The 16,202-nt window shown below is 41.1% G+C and overlaps 3 protein-coding genes across 4 annotated transcripts in view; 2 read left to right on the top strand and 1 right to left on the bottom strand.

Annotated features, from left to right (window-relative positions):
- LOC311587553 (uncharacterized protein) overlaps positions 1 to 7,858 on the bottom strand; it is a 125,627-nt gene extending 117,769 nt beyond the window's left edge. Inside the window, exon 1 of the mRNA XM_084764514.1 lies at positions 7,803 to 7,858. The gene's annotated coding sequence lies outside the window, so the exon portion shown is untranslated. The remainder of the gene's footprint in view (positions 1 to 7,802) is intronic.
- The window catches only part of LOC311587552 (uncharacterized protein), a 28,185-nt gene extending 15,471 nt beyond the window's left edge, over positions 1 to 12,714 (top strand). For both annotated transcript variants that reach the window (XM_084764512.1, XM_084764513.1), the window contains 3 exons: positions 7,750 to 7,876; positions 8,080 to 8,140; positions 9,228 to 12,714. In XM_084764512.1, the coding sequence (XP_084620638.1) occupies positions 7,750 to 7,876; positions 8,080 to 8,140; positions 9,228 to 10,101 (1,062 nt within the window). In that variant the 3' untranslated portion in view covers positions 10,102 to 12,714. The remainder of the gene's footprint in view (positions 1 to 7,749; positions 7,877 to 8,079; positions 8,141 to 9,227) is intronic.
- LOC311587537 (uncharacterized protein) overlaps positions 1 to 16,202 on the top strand; it is a 494,998-nt gene that overhangs the window by 46,357 nt on the left and 432,439 nt on the right. The gene's annotated exons all lie outside the window — the stretch shown is intronic.

Consider the following 16,202-nt stretch of genomic DNA (forward strand, 5'->3'; position numbering starts at 1 on the left):
TAGGCACAATGTAGCAGGAATAGAGTTTTTCTTGCCTAGGTAGGATACAATTTACCTGAAATAAAATTGACTCTTCTTGATTATCTTTTTTGAATTACTCTGTGAATGGTCTGGGTCACAGTGTCCTTCCTCAAACCCATACTATGTTCTTGACCAGTCAGTTATTGTTAAATGGTCAGTAAACTATCTCTGACCTGAGTTTGGTGTCCATGTGGTCAGTGTGGGCTATTCCTGATCCCCAAGAGGCCAAAGCTAGCAGGCTTCTAGGCTTAAGAAGGTTTCAGCTACAGATAAGCCAATTAAAGCAGGCAAAAATGTTAATTATGAGGCATGCCCTCATCAGAATGGCTGATTGCTATGTCTGTGAGAGATTATATTGATAGATGAGTGATGTGGCAGGCTCTTCCAGTAAGGTTGAAGTATCCCTTAGCAAGTGTGCCTGGGTTGGATAAGAGATCAGGCTGCATATAAGAGAGTGCTCAAGTAAGCAAGCAAGCGAGGAACAATGTTTGTCCATGGTTTTTGTTATGATTTTCAAGGTTGAGTTTCTCTTTTAACCTTACAGAATGTTGGACTGTGAGCTGACAGAACCATCTAAAAAAGCAACAAATGAGGCAGAAGAAAGTGCAGTCTGTGGGTTTATAGAGAAAACGGAACTAGGTAGTTTTAGATGGCAGTCAAATCCTGAAAGAGAGGAAGGGATTTTCAAGGAGCTTAGCACCAGTGAAGAGAAAGCCCTACTCTGCATTGGAAGCCTAAGATGGGCAACACCCATTCTTGCTACACCTTAAATGAATGGAAAGTATAGGCAAAGTGATTGCAAAGCAGGCACTTCATATAAAACCTGCTGCAACTCTGGTCCATGGCTGGCATATTTCATTCAGTTTAGAAACCAAGGTTGGCAGGATCACCCACTGCTGTAGTGGTGTGTTTTTTTTTTCAATATTATTTATTATTTATACAGTATTCTGTCTGCAGGGCAGAAGAGGGCACCAGATCTCATTATCAATGGTTGTGAGCCACCATGTCGTTGCTGGGAATTGAACCCAAGACCTTTGGAAGAACAACCAGTGTTCTTAACCTCTGAGCCATCTCTCCAGCCCCCATTGCACTGGTTTTTAAAACAAGAATGATGCACAATTCAAGGTAATGTATTCTGTCTCTTTGACTTCAGTTCAACGTTGCTCCAACTATTTATGTTTTGCAGAGACACTGCCCCAGTAAGGAAACTATGAGATTTCATTTCACCAGGCTTTGGCTATGTAGCCCGTGTTGCTTTTTGAGACCATAAGATGTTGAGATACCTAAGCTCTGAGAAATACATCATGGAGAGATCCTTATACTGAGTTAAAGTAACAAAACTGAGTGATAAATGAGAATTTGCAGTCATAGGGCCGTCTATACCCTGTGAAACTGAAGCCCCATGTATCTGAGACAAAGCTAGAGTATTTGGTGTTTGAGTTGCTTTATTTACTTATTTATTTATTTATTTATTTATTTATTTTGTGTCCATCCAATCTTGCCTCACTATATGTACCTTCCTCTCAATTAGAATGGGAAGGTTTATTCTCTGCCATTATATATTGTAAAGATATAGCCTGTTTCCATATTTTAGAAAATATAGCTATCAAAAGATTTTCTGGAGTGTCAGAAGAGTCTTTGTACTCTTTGGTTTTTTGAGACAGGGTTTCTCTGTGTAGCCTTGGTTGTCTGGAGTCACTTTGTAGACCAGGCTGCACAGCGATCCACCTGCCTCTGCCTCCTGAGTGCTGGGATTAAAGGCGTGCGCTACCACACCCCGCTTGTTCTCCTGAATAGTGGATGAGCTATTGCAGACTGTTAGGATCATTGAAGCTGACTGAAATGCATTTTCACTGTGGGTCAATAATGACCAATATCAGAATTTAATTGATCAAGTCAGAATGACTCTGGTTAGTGTCATTTCTTTAAATACTTATCTTCTTTTTTTAATTTATTTTTATTTATTTTATTTTATTTTTGAGACAGGGTCTCTGTGTAGCTTTGGTTGTCCTGGACTCGCTTTGTAGAACAGGCTGGCCTCGAACTCACAGCAATACGCCTGCCTCTGCCTCCCAAGTGCTAGGATTAAAGGCATGTGCCACCACGCCCGGCTCTTCTTTTTTTTAAATTATTTTATTATTATTATTTTTTTAATTGGCTTTCTTAGGGGAGCTTTTGTAGTAGGAGTTTACCTAGATATCTTTTTAGGGATGAGATTTGAGTGGCTGTAGACTCGAGCCATTTTATGTTTTTGTTTCTTCTGTGTTGAGTTTGAAACCATTTGTTCAGCTTCCTTCTCATGCTATCAAGCATCCATGACTATAGACTGTGCCGCTCATTAATGAACAAATTAATTAAATCACTTTACAGCCTAACCTTTCCCTCCTCTACTCCCAGTCCCACCATCATTCCCCCTTTCCCCAAGTAGCCCTCCTTCTCCTCAGTGAAGGGGAGGCCCACAAGTGCTATCAACGTCCCCAGGCATCTCAAGCTGCAGCACGACTAAGAACATCCTTTCCCACTGATGCCTAAGGCGGCAGCCCAGATAGGGAAAAGGGGATCCAAAGGCAGACAGCATAGTGAAGATGGCTCCTATTCCCATTGTCAGGGGACCACATGTTCACCAAACTGCACATCTTCTATATATGTGTAGTCAGCCTATGTGTGCTCTTTGATTATGGTTCAGTTTCTGTGAGTCCCCATGGACTCAAGATAGTTGACTGTAGGTTTTCTTGTGGTGTCCTCAACTGCCCAGGATCCCATTATCTTTCTTCCCAACCTTCCCCCAAATTCCCTGCTCTCTACCTGTTGTTTGGCTCTGGGTCTCTGCATCTGTTTCTATCAGTTGCTGGAGGAAGACTCTCAGAAAACTCTTATGCTAGAAACGTGTCTGCAAGCATAGCAAAGTATCATTAATAGTGTCAGGGATTGGCTCTTTCTCCTTTATGTAGGTCTTATGTAGAGTAGCAAATTATTTGCTTGCCCTTTCTTAATTCTCTAATCCATCTTTATCCCTATACTTTTTGTAGGCAAGATAAATTTTGGGTGGAAGGCTTTAAGGGTGGTTTTGTGTCCCCCTCCCTCCACTGGAAGTCCCATGTGGCTATAGAGGTTGGCAACTTCAGGCTCTTAGAACCTGATGGTACGGGTCTCAGCTAGATTCACCCCCATAGATTCCAAGGACCCCTCCTTTCCCAGGGATGCCCCCTTCTGCAGAAGAGTGTTAATTCAGAACACGGCTGTCCTCGTAAGAGATCACGTACAAAGACTTTCTTAGGTTTATGTAACCCAGCAGGCAAGAGATCACATCCAAAGGTCTTCTACATCTGTGTGGTCCAGTTGTAATACAAAACATGCCTATAATCCAGGAGACAGAAGCAAACAGATATGGGTTTAAGGCCAGTCAGGGATAGAGCAAGTATCAAATAAAGAAAAGCTTAGATCCAGGTATGGTGACATAGTCCTTTCATCCTAATTGAAGATTAAGTGAATTTAGAGAAGGAAGCAGCACCCAGGCTTGATAGTGATATGATTGGGTGGAAGAAGAGGTGATGAATCAGAGAAGATGTGGTAGAATAGGATATGGCCAACTCCCACTAGAGAGAGCCCAGGGAAGCTACTTAAGAGGCATTTGTACAGAGAGAGGAAGCAGTTTTAGCAGGAACCAGACCACAAACAAAATGAGATGTCTTTCTCTTGCCAAAAGCTCAAAGATGGTTCCATTACTTTAGGGGTTTTCTTCTGCTAAAATCAAAATAATCCCTTACAAATGAATATTTATAAAAGTGTAGTCTTGAAGGCAAGTAAATACTTCAATAGACGTGGATCAGGGTATAATGATTTTACAAACAATATTGCTGCTGGGCAGTGGTGGCATATGCCTTTAATCCCAGCACTTGGGAGGCAGAGGCAGGCAGATTGCTGTGAGTTCGAGGACAGCCTGGTCTACAAAGGGAGTCCAGGACAGTCAAGGATACACAGAGAGGCCCTGTGTTGAAAACCAAACAACAACAAAAGTACTATTGCTACCCAGCACATCTTCCACAGTGGGCATATGAAAAACACAGTTTTATATGTCAAGGTTCTCAACATGAGCATAACTGGTAGAGTGGATCTCATGCTGTGTATTTTGAAAGTAAATTTTGTGAATGTCTCACAACTGTGGTCCAGCTAGTTCAACCTTGGCTATCTACCAAAGGAAACGTAAAGATTCCAGAACTTGTTCAACCCATGAGGCTGAATGTCTTATCTGGTGTTCAGTATACTCCAGAAGTCCATAAATTAGGATGTAAAGACACTAAAGGAATGAAAATTTCCTATCCAAGACTAATGAAAACAGGCAAAGAAAGGAAGCTTTCCTCTACAATATCTTCTTTATATGTAAGTTGACACCCATAGCTGTGGCCAGGATTAAAGATGAGTATTATCATCTCAAAAGATCCACATTAAAGAAAGGTCTTTCCAGTTCTAAAGCCTTACTTAAGAAAACTCTCTCCAAAAAGAAAGCCTCGGGTACTCCATAGGGACTCTAGATAAGTCCATATAGAATTCTGCCTATTTCTACTCATGCTCGACTAGCACATCCACGTCTAAAGATGGTCGCAATGTAAAGACAGAGACATCTGTGGCCACTGTTGAGTAAAAATCATGCAGGAACATATATAAATTATAAAAAGAAGGACACACTTGCTTTCATAGAGGACCCGAAAGAGTTCATTTTAACTAGCCCTGGCTGCTCTGACTGAGGCCTGTGAAATCACTGTAGAGAATTCCATTCCTTCTTTTTTTCTAAGCCTTGTTTTTATTTTATGATTACAGGTGTTTGCCTGTATATATTTGTACAAAGTGCCTACAAAGGCCAAGAAGATTCCAGATCTCCTGGGGGAGAAGTTACAGAAGATTGTTAGCTATCATAGAACTTCTGGGACATTCATAAAGCATCTTCATTACTATCTGTTGCTCTAGTCCCAGGCGTTCTGACACTATCTCCTGGCCTCCCTGGCCACCAGGCAAGAATAGGGTACAAAGACATGCATTCTGGCAAAACAGGACTCTAATTAGGATTAACGGGTATAGGGAGAGTTTGGTGCAAGGTGTGGCTACAAAATTAATGCTGAGGCTCCATAGCCCAGGGCTAAATGACTTCATGACTTCCATCAAAGCCACAACCCCATTTTTGGTGGTTTTGTTTGTTTGTGGATTCTTTCTTTTTGTTTTTTTGAAACAGGGATTTTCTGTGTAGCCTTGGCTGTCATGGACTCACTTTATAGACCAGGCTGGTCTCTAACTCCCAGCAATTGGCCTGCCTCTGCCTCAGGATTGCTGGGATTAAGGGCATGCTCTACCACACCTGGCCACACCTCCCTTTCTTTCTGATCCTCACATAACCAAGGTATCAAATTCAAGGATATGAATTGGCCTCCAATGTGCTGGGGTTGCTGGCATATTATCTGAAACTTGTGTAATTAAAAAGCACCTGGGTACCTGTGTGTCACAGCAGGGAAGCAGCATGATTGCTAGTCTGTCACCTGAGACATTACCTTGAACATCATGCCTGGCTCACTCCCTGTCCTTGCTGATTCCCTATGTCCTCTAAGAGCCCTGTGCTCAGCAGAGACCCACTGACTCTTCTCTCCTTGCTGGGGAAGGCGCCCTCATCCCCACCCCTCCCTCCCTTCACACCTCCACTCCATCCTCTGCCCCAGCCCCACCCCCTGCCCTAGCACAACTGTGGGTTTTTGTTTTCTTTTTAATCACCTTTCCACTGAGGATGATGTGTGGATTCAAGTTTTAGTGCTTCAAAATGATTCTATTTTTTTTTAAAAAAAGATTTATTTAAGTATACAGTGTTTCTCCTTCTTCTATGCCTGCCCACCAGAAGAGGGTGCCAGATCGCCCTGTAGATGACTGTGAGTCACCTTATGGCTGCTGGGAATTGAACTCAGGTCCTTTGGAAGAGCAGGCAGTGCTCTTAACCACAGAGCCATTTTCCAACCCCTCCAAAATGATTATCATCTCTTGCCTGCTGTCCTCCCAGGTTTGTTTCCTATCTATCATGTGAAAGGTTGCTGCAGTTTTCCTGAACACAGCATGAAGCCACAAAACAACAATCATGTTTCCTAAACTCTCTGTAATTTGGAATCTTTTGTGTACCCTTTCACTTGTGGGATAGACTGATAACTCCACTCCAGAACGGGCAAAGCTTTGCAAGCTGTGCACGCTGATTCCAGGAAGAAGAAGGGAAGTGCCTGAGGGTTTTGCTGGGACCTCAGGCAAGCTCAGAAGTTGGGACCTGGTGAGCTCAAGGGCAAAGGGGGAGGGGCCGGCATATGAGCTCAGGAGGCCTGAGAGGCTGGTTCTCCCCTGGGGTGAGTGCAAAGGTGGAAATGCAGGGTCTTGGAGAACAGCTAGGAGTGCTACTGAAATGCAAATCTCTCCACCTAAGAAAAAAACACTGGTCCTGCAATGGAAGCCTGTGCCAGGAACTACTGTGCTGTGTCCCTTCAGCACACACTAACCATAGGGAAATGCTCCTGTCACTCAAGACTCAATGGCCAATCAGGGACTCCAGGAAAGAGAGAAAGAGTGTTCTTTTGGGTACCATGCTGTAACTTCTGCTCTGTAGAGGAGCGGACTTGAGTGACTGTGTGCGATATGCTCTGAGTGTTTGTGCTGGGTGCTGTGAGGAGAGCTCAGGCGAGGTCAGAAGACACAACATGGTAAGTGCAGAGTCACTGCTCTCAGTAGAAGGAACAGGCAGCTGAGCAGAGGAAACTGATGTGGTTCTTCCCTGGGGCTGCGATAAGCAGCAGCAGATGTGGCCACCTGTGAGGTCCTTTTCCGTCTTAGTAATTTTCTGGACTTGGTGATGGTCTCTGACTACCTGCACTGTGTTGATTACATCTACACAAAGCATTGGGAGCAGGGGCTTGTGAGTAGAAACATCCTCGGCAGGATTACAAACTCAAATTCCTGGTTTCTCTAGCTTCTTCTAAAAATTCTGTTCTCAGCATTTAACGTTTATATCTAAGATATATTTGGAAGCCCGACATTGTGGCCCTCGCCCCAAATCACAGCACTCAGGAGGCAAGTAGCTTACTGTGTTTTTAAGGCCATCCTGGTCTGCAATGTGAGTCCATGGTGCCAAGGCTAACACAGATAAACAATGCCTCCAACAAAACAAAAAATAAACAAACAAACAACCTATATATATATGTCATTAATTAATTTTTTGAGGTTGTAAATGTTATCTCATGTGTTGGGTAACACTTCAGTATTAAGCTGTGACCTCTTGCTGTCCCGGTATTCATTGCATAGACGTGGCTGGCAGTCACATCATGAGATAGTCCTGTCTCAGCTTCTTGACTACTGAGATTAACAGCATGAAAAACTACACTCAGTTTAAAAATCATTTTTATCATTAAGAATTGTTTATATAATTTCTCTGACATGAGCCCAGTATTCCTAAACTGTTTCTCTACCTCTCCATCCCTCTGATGATTGGCGTTTATCTTGCAAGGCTATATCCTATTCAAGGGCTGAAGAATGACAGAAGTGGACCTCAGTTTTCAGGATCCTTATAAAATGACTTGGTTACATTAGAACATCTGTATCAGGAAATTAGTGGAGGAAGCCACAGAATTATATGAATATATTGTCAATAAAGGATACAGCTACACTGTCATCACTATCATGCTTTCTCTTGCACACCTGTATGAGATATTATAGGATGCAGTGACCTATGATGATGTGAACGTGAAATTCACTCAGGAAGAGTGGACCTTGCTGGATCCTGCCCAGAAGAGTCTCTACAGAGAGGTGATGCTGGAGACCTACAGGAACCTCACTGCCATAGGTAGGACTGTGAATTTTATGTTGCTTTCTAAATCTAGTGACAACTGTTTCTCCATTGCTATTATTTGTTATTGTAATGTCAACTGAAAATAAGGATGAATTAGATGAGTAAATCAGCCAGATGTCTGACGTTAACTGAAGGGTAACTTGAATTTTGCCTAATTTCCAATAATATATTATGCATTTTTGGTTCCTCTATTTTAGGTTACAGTTTGGAAGACCATAACATTGAAGAGAATCTTCATACTTCTAGAAGACTTAGAAGGTAATTTTCATATGCAAGTTGATATGAATATTCCTGTGAATTACTTTTAGTGCATCCTTTAAGTTGTAAAGAAAAGCAAGAGTGTAAATATGCACTGTTTGAAGTGTATCGATGATTATTAAATTCTGACAAAGACATGTACCTCAAAATCAGGTATCTGTTTTGGGTTTTTTTTTTTTTTTTTTTTTTTTTTTTTTTTGGTGTTTTGAGACAGGGTTTCTTTGTGTAGCCTTGGCTGGCCTACACTCAATTTGTAGACCAGGCTGGCCTCGAACTCATAGCGATCCACCAGCCTCTGCCTCCCTAGTGCTGGGATTAAAGGCGTGCACCACCATGCCCGGCTCTGATTCATTTTTGTAAGTCATTTCTCTAAGAAAGAAGATAAGAAAACAATGCGTTAACATATATCACCATTTGAATCATAGTGAGCTAGATTGTACAACTGCTAATCTCTTTAGTCTCATACTACTTAGACACTGCAGAAGATGTGCACATTAATCTTCTATGGATACAAGCCCTGTTGGCATAGGAACATTGAACAAAGCAATATAACCCTCTCTTACCCAGAAGAATTAGAAGATTTGTAGTGGTACCAATAACGTGTAGACTTTCTGAACGTAATACTGTGTATAATGAATGGCTTTTCCAATTCATTGGCAATACATCCACAAACTCACACTGCAGAAAAGCTTCCATGAGTACTATCAATGTGGATTGCCTCTGTTTGCCTTGGTTCATTTTGCAATTGTAGTATGACTGACATGATAGGAAAAATATTAATGCAACCAGAGTGGTAAATCTGACTTCTCCCAGTTCTCTTCCAACATGTGAAAAACCCTCTTCTATAGTAAAAGGATGCTATAAATGTGGTCCATGCAATACATGATCTTAAAATCACACGCCTCTTAGGAGAGGCAAAATAAAACTTGAAGAAGGAAGAAAAATGAAAGTCAATAAACTTGCATCATCATGAGATCTGATTACTTTTAAAATTAGACCAAAATGTAAAATTAATTCACAGAGATAAAAAAATTAATCAGTGTAATGAATGTGGTATAACTTTAACATGTGCAAATTATCGTTGCAGGAAAGAAAGAAGATACAGTAGAGGAAAACCTTCTTTATTTACTCAGTGTGGTAAATCATGGTCATGTCAAAGTCATCCTCAAGATCAAGAAATAATTCCTGCTGGAGAGAAACCATATGAAGATATTCAGTATGGTGAAACCTTTGGAAGTCACAGTAGTCTCCAAATTCATAAAAGAACAAAAACTAGAGAGAAACCCTATGAATGTAAACAATGTTTTATGGTCTTTGAACATCAACGTTCTCTTCAAATTCATGAGAAAATTCATACTGGAAAGGAACTTTATGAATGTCAAAAATGTGGTAAAGTCTTTGCACAGCACAGTTCTCTTGACAGGCATAAAATAATTCATACAGGAGAGAAACCTTATGAATGTAGTCAATGTGGTAAAGCCTTTACACGGCACACTCATCTTCGAAGTCATGAAAGAATTCATACAGGAGAGAAACCTTATAAGTGTAATCAATGTGGTAAAGCCTTTGCATGGCAAATTTCTCTTCAAGTGCATGAAAGAATTCATACAGGAGAGAAACCTTATGAATGTAATCAATGTGGTAAAGCCTTTGCATGGCATGGGAGTCTTCAAAGGCATGGAAGAATTCATACAGGAGAGAAACCTTATGAATGTAATCTATGTGGTAAAGTCTTTGCATTGCCCAGGTCTCTTCAAAGGCATGAAAGAATTCATACAGAAGAGAAATGTTATGAATGTAGTCAATGTGGTAAAGCCTTTGCATGGCAGAGTTCTCTTCAAATGCATGAGAGAATTCATACAGGAGAGAAACCTTATGAATGTAATCAGTGTGGTAAAGTGTTTCCATGGCACACATCTCTTCAAAGGCATGAAAGAAGTCATACAGTAGAGAAACCTTAGGAGTGTAATCAATGTGGTAAAGCCTTTGCATGGGACAGGTCTCTTCAACTGCATAAAAGAATTTATATAAGAGAGAAACCTTATGAATGTAATCAATGTGGTAAAGCCTTTGCATGGCACAGGGATCTTCAAAGGCATGAAAGAATTCATATAGGATAGAAGCCTTATGAATGTAATTAATCTTGTAAAGCATTTGCATATCACAATTTTCTTCAGAGCCATGAAGGAATTCATACAGGACAGAAAATTCATGAATATAATGTCTGTGGTAAAGCCTTTGAATGTCATGGTCATCTTCAAAGGCACGAAAGATTTCACACAGGAGAGAATCTTTATGAATGTATTTCATATTTGAAGTCTTTACATGCCTTTACATACGAGAGAGAAATTCATTGAATGTAATTAATGTGAGATAGCCTAGCAGTCCAGAGTATCTCACAGACTTGTTCTATGAAGCAGGAATTTTGAAGAACCGGCCCACCTAGTCTCTACAGAGTGGGACATCTGTTTCCCAGTGTCATGCTTGTTCACCATTTAGATAGTCAGTGTGCTAGCAGCAGTAAAGAACAGTTGTTTGATTCAGTGGCTATTTGGCCACATTTGTTTCATAGACGTCCATTAGCTTAATTGAAGTATATTGGATGTGCCGCCCGAAGCAGCTGTGTCTCTCTGTCAGGAAAGGCCTTTCTAATTAAATGCCATATTCTGTAAGTCTCTGAGGTGTTTTGAAGACCATCTATGTATTTACCATAATGAATAACCATACACATCTATCTACGTATCTATCTATGGGTGAATTACTTTATCTTGGTTTCTCTAAATAGACAAACATTGCTTGTTTCTAGCTATGCACAGTCTGCTGAATCTTGAACATTTACACAAAAGACTAAATAAAGCTTTTCCTGTAATTAACTAAACTAGTATGTAACAAGGCTACAAGTAAGATTTCTACGTAACTACTGACCTGCATCTCCAACCATCCTGAGCACCTTTTAAGAGTTCGCGTTCATAAGACTAGAACTATATCAAATGGGATAAAGGAGTAGGTGCACAGCACGTCAGCAGTAACGACATGCTGTTGATAATACTGCACCAACTGTGAAAGCCCTTTCCAAGTGTGTATAATCCTTAAGCACTGCTATTATCTTAACTCACCACAATGTCCTCCTGGGCCACCTAGCTTGTCTTCGAGAAGTGACCGTTTACGTTATTTTAAAATTTAAGCCACCATGACTATAACTGCAATGAACATGAGAATTCTGATACCTTTAAAACTAAAGTGCATGGAAACTATACTCAGAAGATTGCATGTCTCCATAGCAATTCTGTCATTTTATGAGAATTCGAGAATGCTACAAGGAGACCAGCAAAGCCAACTAGCCTAGATCCATGTGGACTTACAGAGATGGAAGCACCAACCAAAGAGCACACATAGACTGGACCTAGACCCCTGCACATATGTAACCCATAGGCAGTGTGATCATCATATGGGTCCACTAATAATTTGAGTAGGTGCTGTCTAGGACATTGACTGTGTTGGACAGTTTCAATCAATGTTCCCTAGCCAGACTGCCTTGCCCTACCTCAGGGGATGTGTGAGGGCTCAGTTCTGATGAGACTTGTAGTGGTGGTATGGGTGTGAGAGCGCATGTGCACGCTCACATGTGCACTTTGCCTTTTCTGAAGGGATAGAGGGAAAAGGGTGGAAGAGAGGGTATGGGAGGAGAGGAGGGAGGGGGCTACAATCACAATGTGAAGCAGATATATAAATTAAAAGAAACTTAGTAATGAATTCTGTGTACTGTGTAAGACCTGGAGGCTAGGTCCTACTTCCCAGTGCCCAGTGAGACCCGAGGGTACAGTCTGAGGCAAACAGCAAGGGATGCTTTATTGATCCATGATGATGGGGTCTTCCAAGCTCTATTAATCTGGAGACCCCGAATAACCAAAGCTTGGGTCATTCATACCCTTACAGAAGCAGAATTGGCAGTTAAGCAGAGTTGCTGGACCATGATTGGTTCTTAAAAATGCCCTTTAAAATGATTGGTTACTAGATATTTTATCCCTGAGGAGGCAAGAGTTCAGCTTGGGACATCACATGCTGTCAGGTGTTCGGGACAGGTATGAGGGTGTGGTTTTTCTCAGAAAGTATAGAACATCCCTGAAGCCATCTCAGAAAGTGCATAGTGGCCAGGGTTGGAAACAACTTTCTTTATGTCTCCAACTGTAAACACACAGAAACATGGCTAGAATGAGAGTGTGTGGAGAACACAGTTTACTTTCTTTTTTGTGGTAACGTAGTTGAGTGTGTGTAGGTAATATGTCCAAAGGCATCAGAATTAGTGCACTAAATATGTACAAGTTTATATCAATGACAAGAATACAACATGGTTTTAACTTCTTTTTCTTGCTATCTGTGTAAAATCCTAATCCACTGCTATAAGAGTTCATTTTGTATGCCTCACCGACCTCTGTCACATTCAGATTTATTGTTCAGTTCTGGACCATGCTCTATTTTCTCTTTTGTCTTCTCAGGCAAGTCATATCTGGTGCATTATCTTTTATGTGGCCATATCCATGAACTGTGGGTCACTAAGGTTACACCGAAGTCCACTTTCTATGTCTTTGTGCATTATATTCCTCCAGTTCCAGGTCGACAGACTTGCTGTAGTAGAATATCATTTACCCTTGTACACCATAGTATACAACACTGTTTGAAAGATGTGATGGAGAGAGAGAGAGAGAGAGAGAGAGAGAGAGAGAGAGAGAGAGAGAGAGAGAGATGTTCAATTTCCAGCAAAATAGGATCTAAACAAAGCTCTTAACAACTCATCACAGGAAACTTGATTCCAAATCTATATGATATGAGAAAACTCATTATTTTCTATGGAACTGTGAGGAAATAGTATAAACGTTGGTACAATGTGACTCCTGAACTTACCACAAACATTGCACAACCAATATTTGTGGGAAAAAAATGAGGGAATGGAGATAAAATGCCAAATACATAAGTTTAAATTAATATTTAAGTTTTCATCAAAATACTAAGGAAATTCTACCAGGGTAAGTGTGACCTTGACCAAGTTAATTATGATTGTTTGTGTAACAAACACAGACTTCACTATGAAAAGCACTGTTACCCCTAAACTGTTCTATTTCTGCCTTCTAGCTACTGCTAATCTCTCTTGCAGAGATGTTCCATGCTCTAGAGCTCTCTCAAAATGTGAGCAGAAAGGTAGTCCTATGGCCCTACAGCCCCTCCTGCCCCCTTGTGGTTGCAGACAAATTCAGCCCCACTGAATCCCACAAAGAAAACAATATTGTAGAATAATTTATGTCTGCTTCCTGCCAGATGTATTATGTCACAAGGTGTGACATCTGCCCTGTCTATGTACTGTGCGCAGCTGAGAACCCTCTGCTTCTCAGAAAGTCCACTTGTACCCTGAAACTGAATTTCCGTGAATCATACCATTGTGGCTGGTGGTATCAGAAAAATAAGTATTGATGAAGCATAATCCCCATCAATTACTTTCTATCAGTATCTACACTATTTATACAATTGACACAAAAATTGACTGTAGAATGTCAGGCTCAGTACTTCTAGAAACTAGACCTTCAGTTTTCTAGTCTGTCTTCCTACTGCACACGAAAACCAATGCCTGTATGTGTACCCTAGAGAGTGATAGTATAAGCTCCACAGCTTTCCACTGCTTGGGCTTCAAAGCCCACTCATCCAAAGGGAATCCACACTCAGGAAATTCAGAAGCCAAAGTCCTCTGCCCAGATCACCACAGAGACCAACAAATTCACAGTGTGAACCACAGTCCATCTCAGTCCCAGCAGATCAGACTCTGACATACCAGTAGACTTTCTCCTCCTGGCCATGGGGCAGCTGCCTCCACAGTCACCATGGTGTGGCATGTGGTATTCCTCACAGTTCCCTACAGCTGCATCAGAGAAGAATCCTGGAAAAAACGTGTAAGCTACCTTCCTCTCAGGCCCCTCTTTCCTAAACCTGCCCAGAGTCCCTCATTAGCTAGGAAACTCCATCTTGGCCTTTGGAAGGTAGCAGTTCCTCTACTGGGGGATCAGAGGTCAAATACCTCAGACAGTTGGAGCCTTCCCAGCTCCACCCTTGCTCCCTAGGGCCAGACAGAGCAATACTCTGGGGAATTAGTTTTTAAAGAATTTTCCAATCTCCCAGAACACTTCTTGTTTCTTTTTCAAGGCACATACACCTTTATTTACATATGATGTTACACACTCAATATGCATTACAGCCATTGCTATTTCATAGCTGGGATGTCCTGCATCTGAATCTCAGTCGAATTCAAAGAGTTACAAAGTCAAAAAGTGAATTTGAATGTAAGGTAAAATGGAAAGGAGATAGCTGTTCCTATGCATGGTGGAGTAAGATAGTTATAGATAAGAGCCAGAGACACCAGCGAGGTGGAGGGGGTCGTGGGAGGGTATCCAGAGTGTACATGCCCATGAGACATATGAAGAAAGGAAGGAGGGGGTGATCGTGAGGAAGACTTAGAAGTCAGGGTTGTAAATGATAGAGGAAAAGCACCAGGTAACCCCAATGATTGGACTACATAAGGAAGGGAAGCTAGGAGAAGGGCAGCCCAACACTAGGCTAGAAGGTGGGGTATGCCAAGCATTACCTTGCAGTAAGTAGGGACAGTGATGCTAGGAGAACCTGACAGCCAGGTTTCTTTCTTTCTTTTTTCTTTCTTTCTTCCTTCCTTCCTTCCTTCCTTTCTTTCTTTCTTTCTTTCTTTTTTTTGTTTGTTAAATAGGCACCCACACCTTTGTCTCAGGGTTTAAGACTTAACTGTAGGGAGAAATGAAAAGGTTGAAGTAACTTAAGGATAATCTAAATCATTATTTTAAAAGTTGGAACAGGTTGTATGGTCCAAAATAATTCAGAGACTAAACATATGTAGTAGAGCACACCAAGATTTACTTCCATCTTTTTCAAACAGGAAAAATAAGATTCTTGTCAGGTAGAGCTAGACTAGTGTGCGCATTTATTCTGCGTTGATAGAACTAAACCAACTTCAGAAATTTGGTTTTTAGAAATGAGTTCATTTCCTCATGCATATTCTTGATTGCCTTGGCCTGTGATCCTCCAAAAATGGATAGCTGGACTTTTACTGATCATCTTAAATTGAATACCTGACTACTCATTGCTAATACCAATTACTGTCAAATGAGTAAACCTCTCACTTTTCTTCCTCCCCATCCATGTCTGTGCTGTGACTACCTCACTTCAAAGTTGGTCATGGAAAACAATTCTTACACAGATCCCCTTTATTTGTAACTCCCCCCGCCAATCCAAGGCAGATAGAGGACAATCATTCACTGGTGCCTCTTTCTTCTGAATTACTAGTTAGGGCCTTGCCTGTAAGGAAGTGAAGGACCGCCTTCCAGGCAGTGGGAATCAGAGAACTAGGTGCTCAAAATAATCTTAACTACACAGCATGAAGAAAGGGTGACCTACAGGTGCTGTTGCTCTATGCAGAAATAAATATGAAAGCCTCTGAGAAAAAGAATGAATATTTTAATTATTGGAAAACATTGGCATGAGCAGAAACATATAAAAGATTAGAGCAGTGATACATAAAAAAGTGAATTCTAAAAACCATCAATTGACTTTTTAGAAAGATAAATATAATTTGAAAAACACATGGGTAGACTGATTTTGAAAAAGAGCAGAAACTTCTCTGGTAGAGGGAATGGCATTAATAAGACAGGGATCGACCTTGCCCCTATGTGCAATGTCAGCTGCTGAGATCTTTAACCTGACACACACAGCTACAGCCAATGGACCCTTAACTGAAATTTCAAAGGTCACTGACTTAGGCTAACCTATCCAAATGGTAACCAAACATCCAATCAGCTTTTATTCCCATGCTTGAATTAATAAAGCTGGCAAGTTACAAATTCACACACCCTGACAGAATCAGGTTCTTCTTCACAATAGGGACTCCTGCCTGTAGCTGAGTCTCAAATCTTAGTCTGTGATCTACCCCTGTGAATTTACTGCAGACCTTCTGGTCTGGTCTGAAAGCAGAAGCTGTGCTCCACATGTTACT

Source organism: Acomys minous (assembly GCF_964271855.1).
Source record: "Acomys minous genome assembly, chromosome: 16".
Lineage (NCBI taxonomy): Eukaryota > Metazoa > Chordata > Mammalia > Rodentia > Muridae > Acomys > Acomys minous.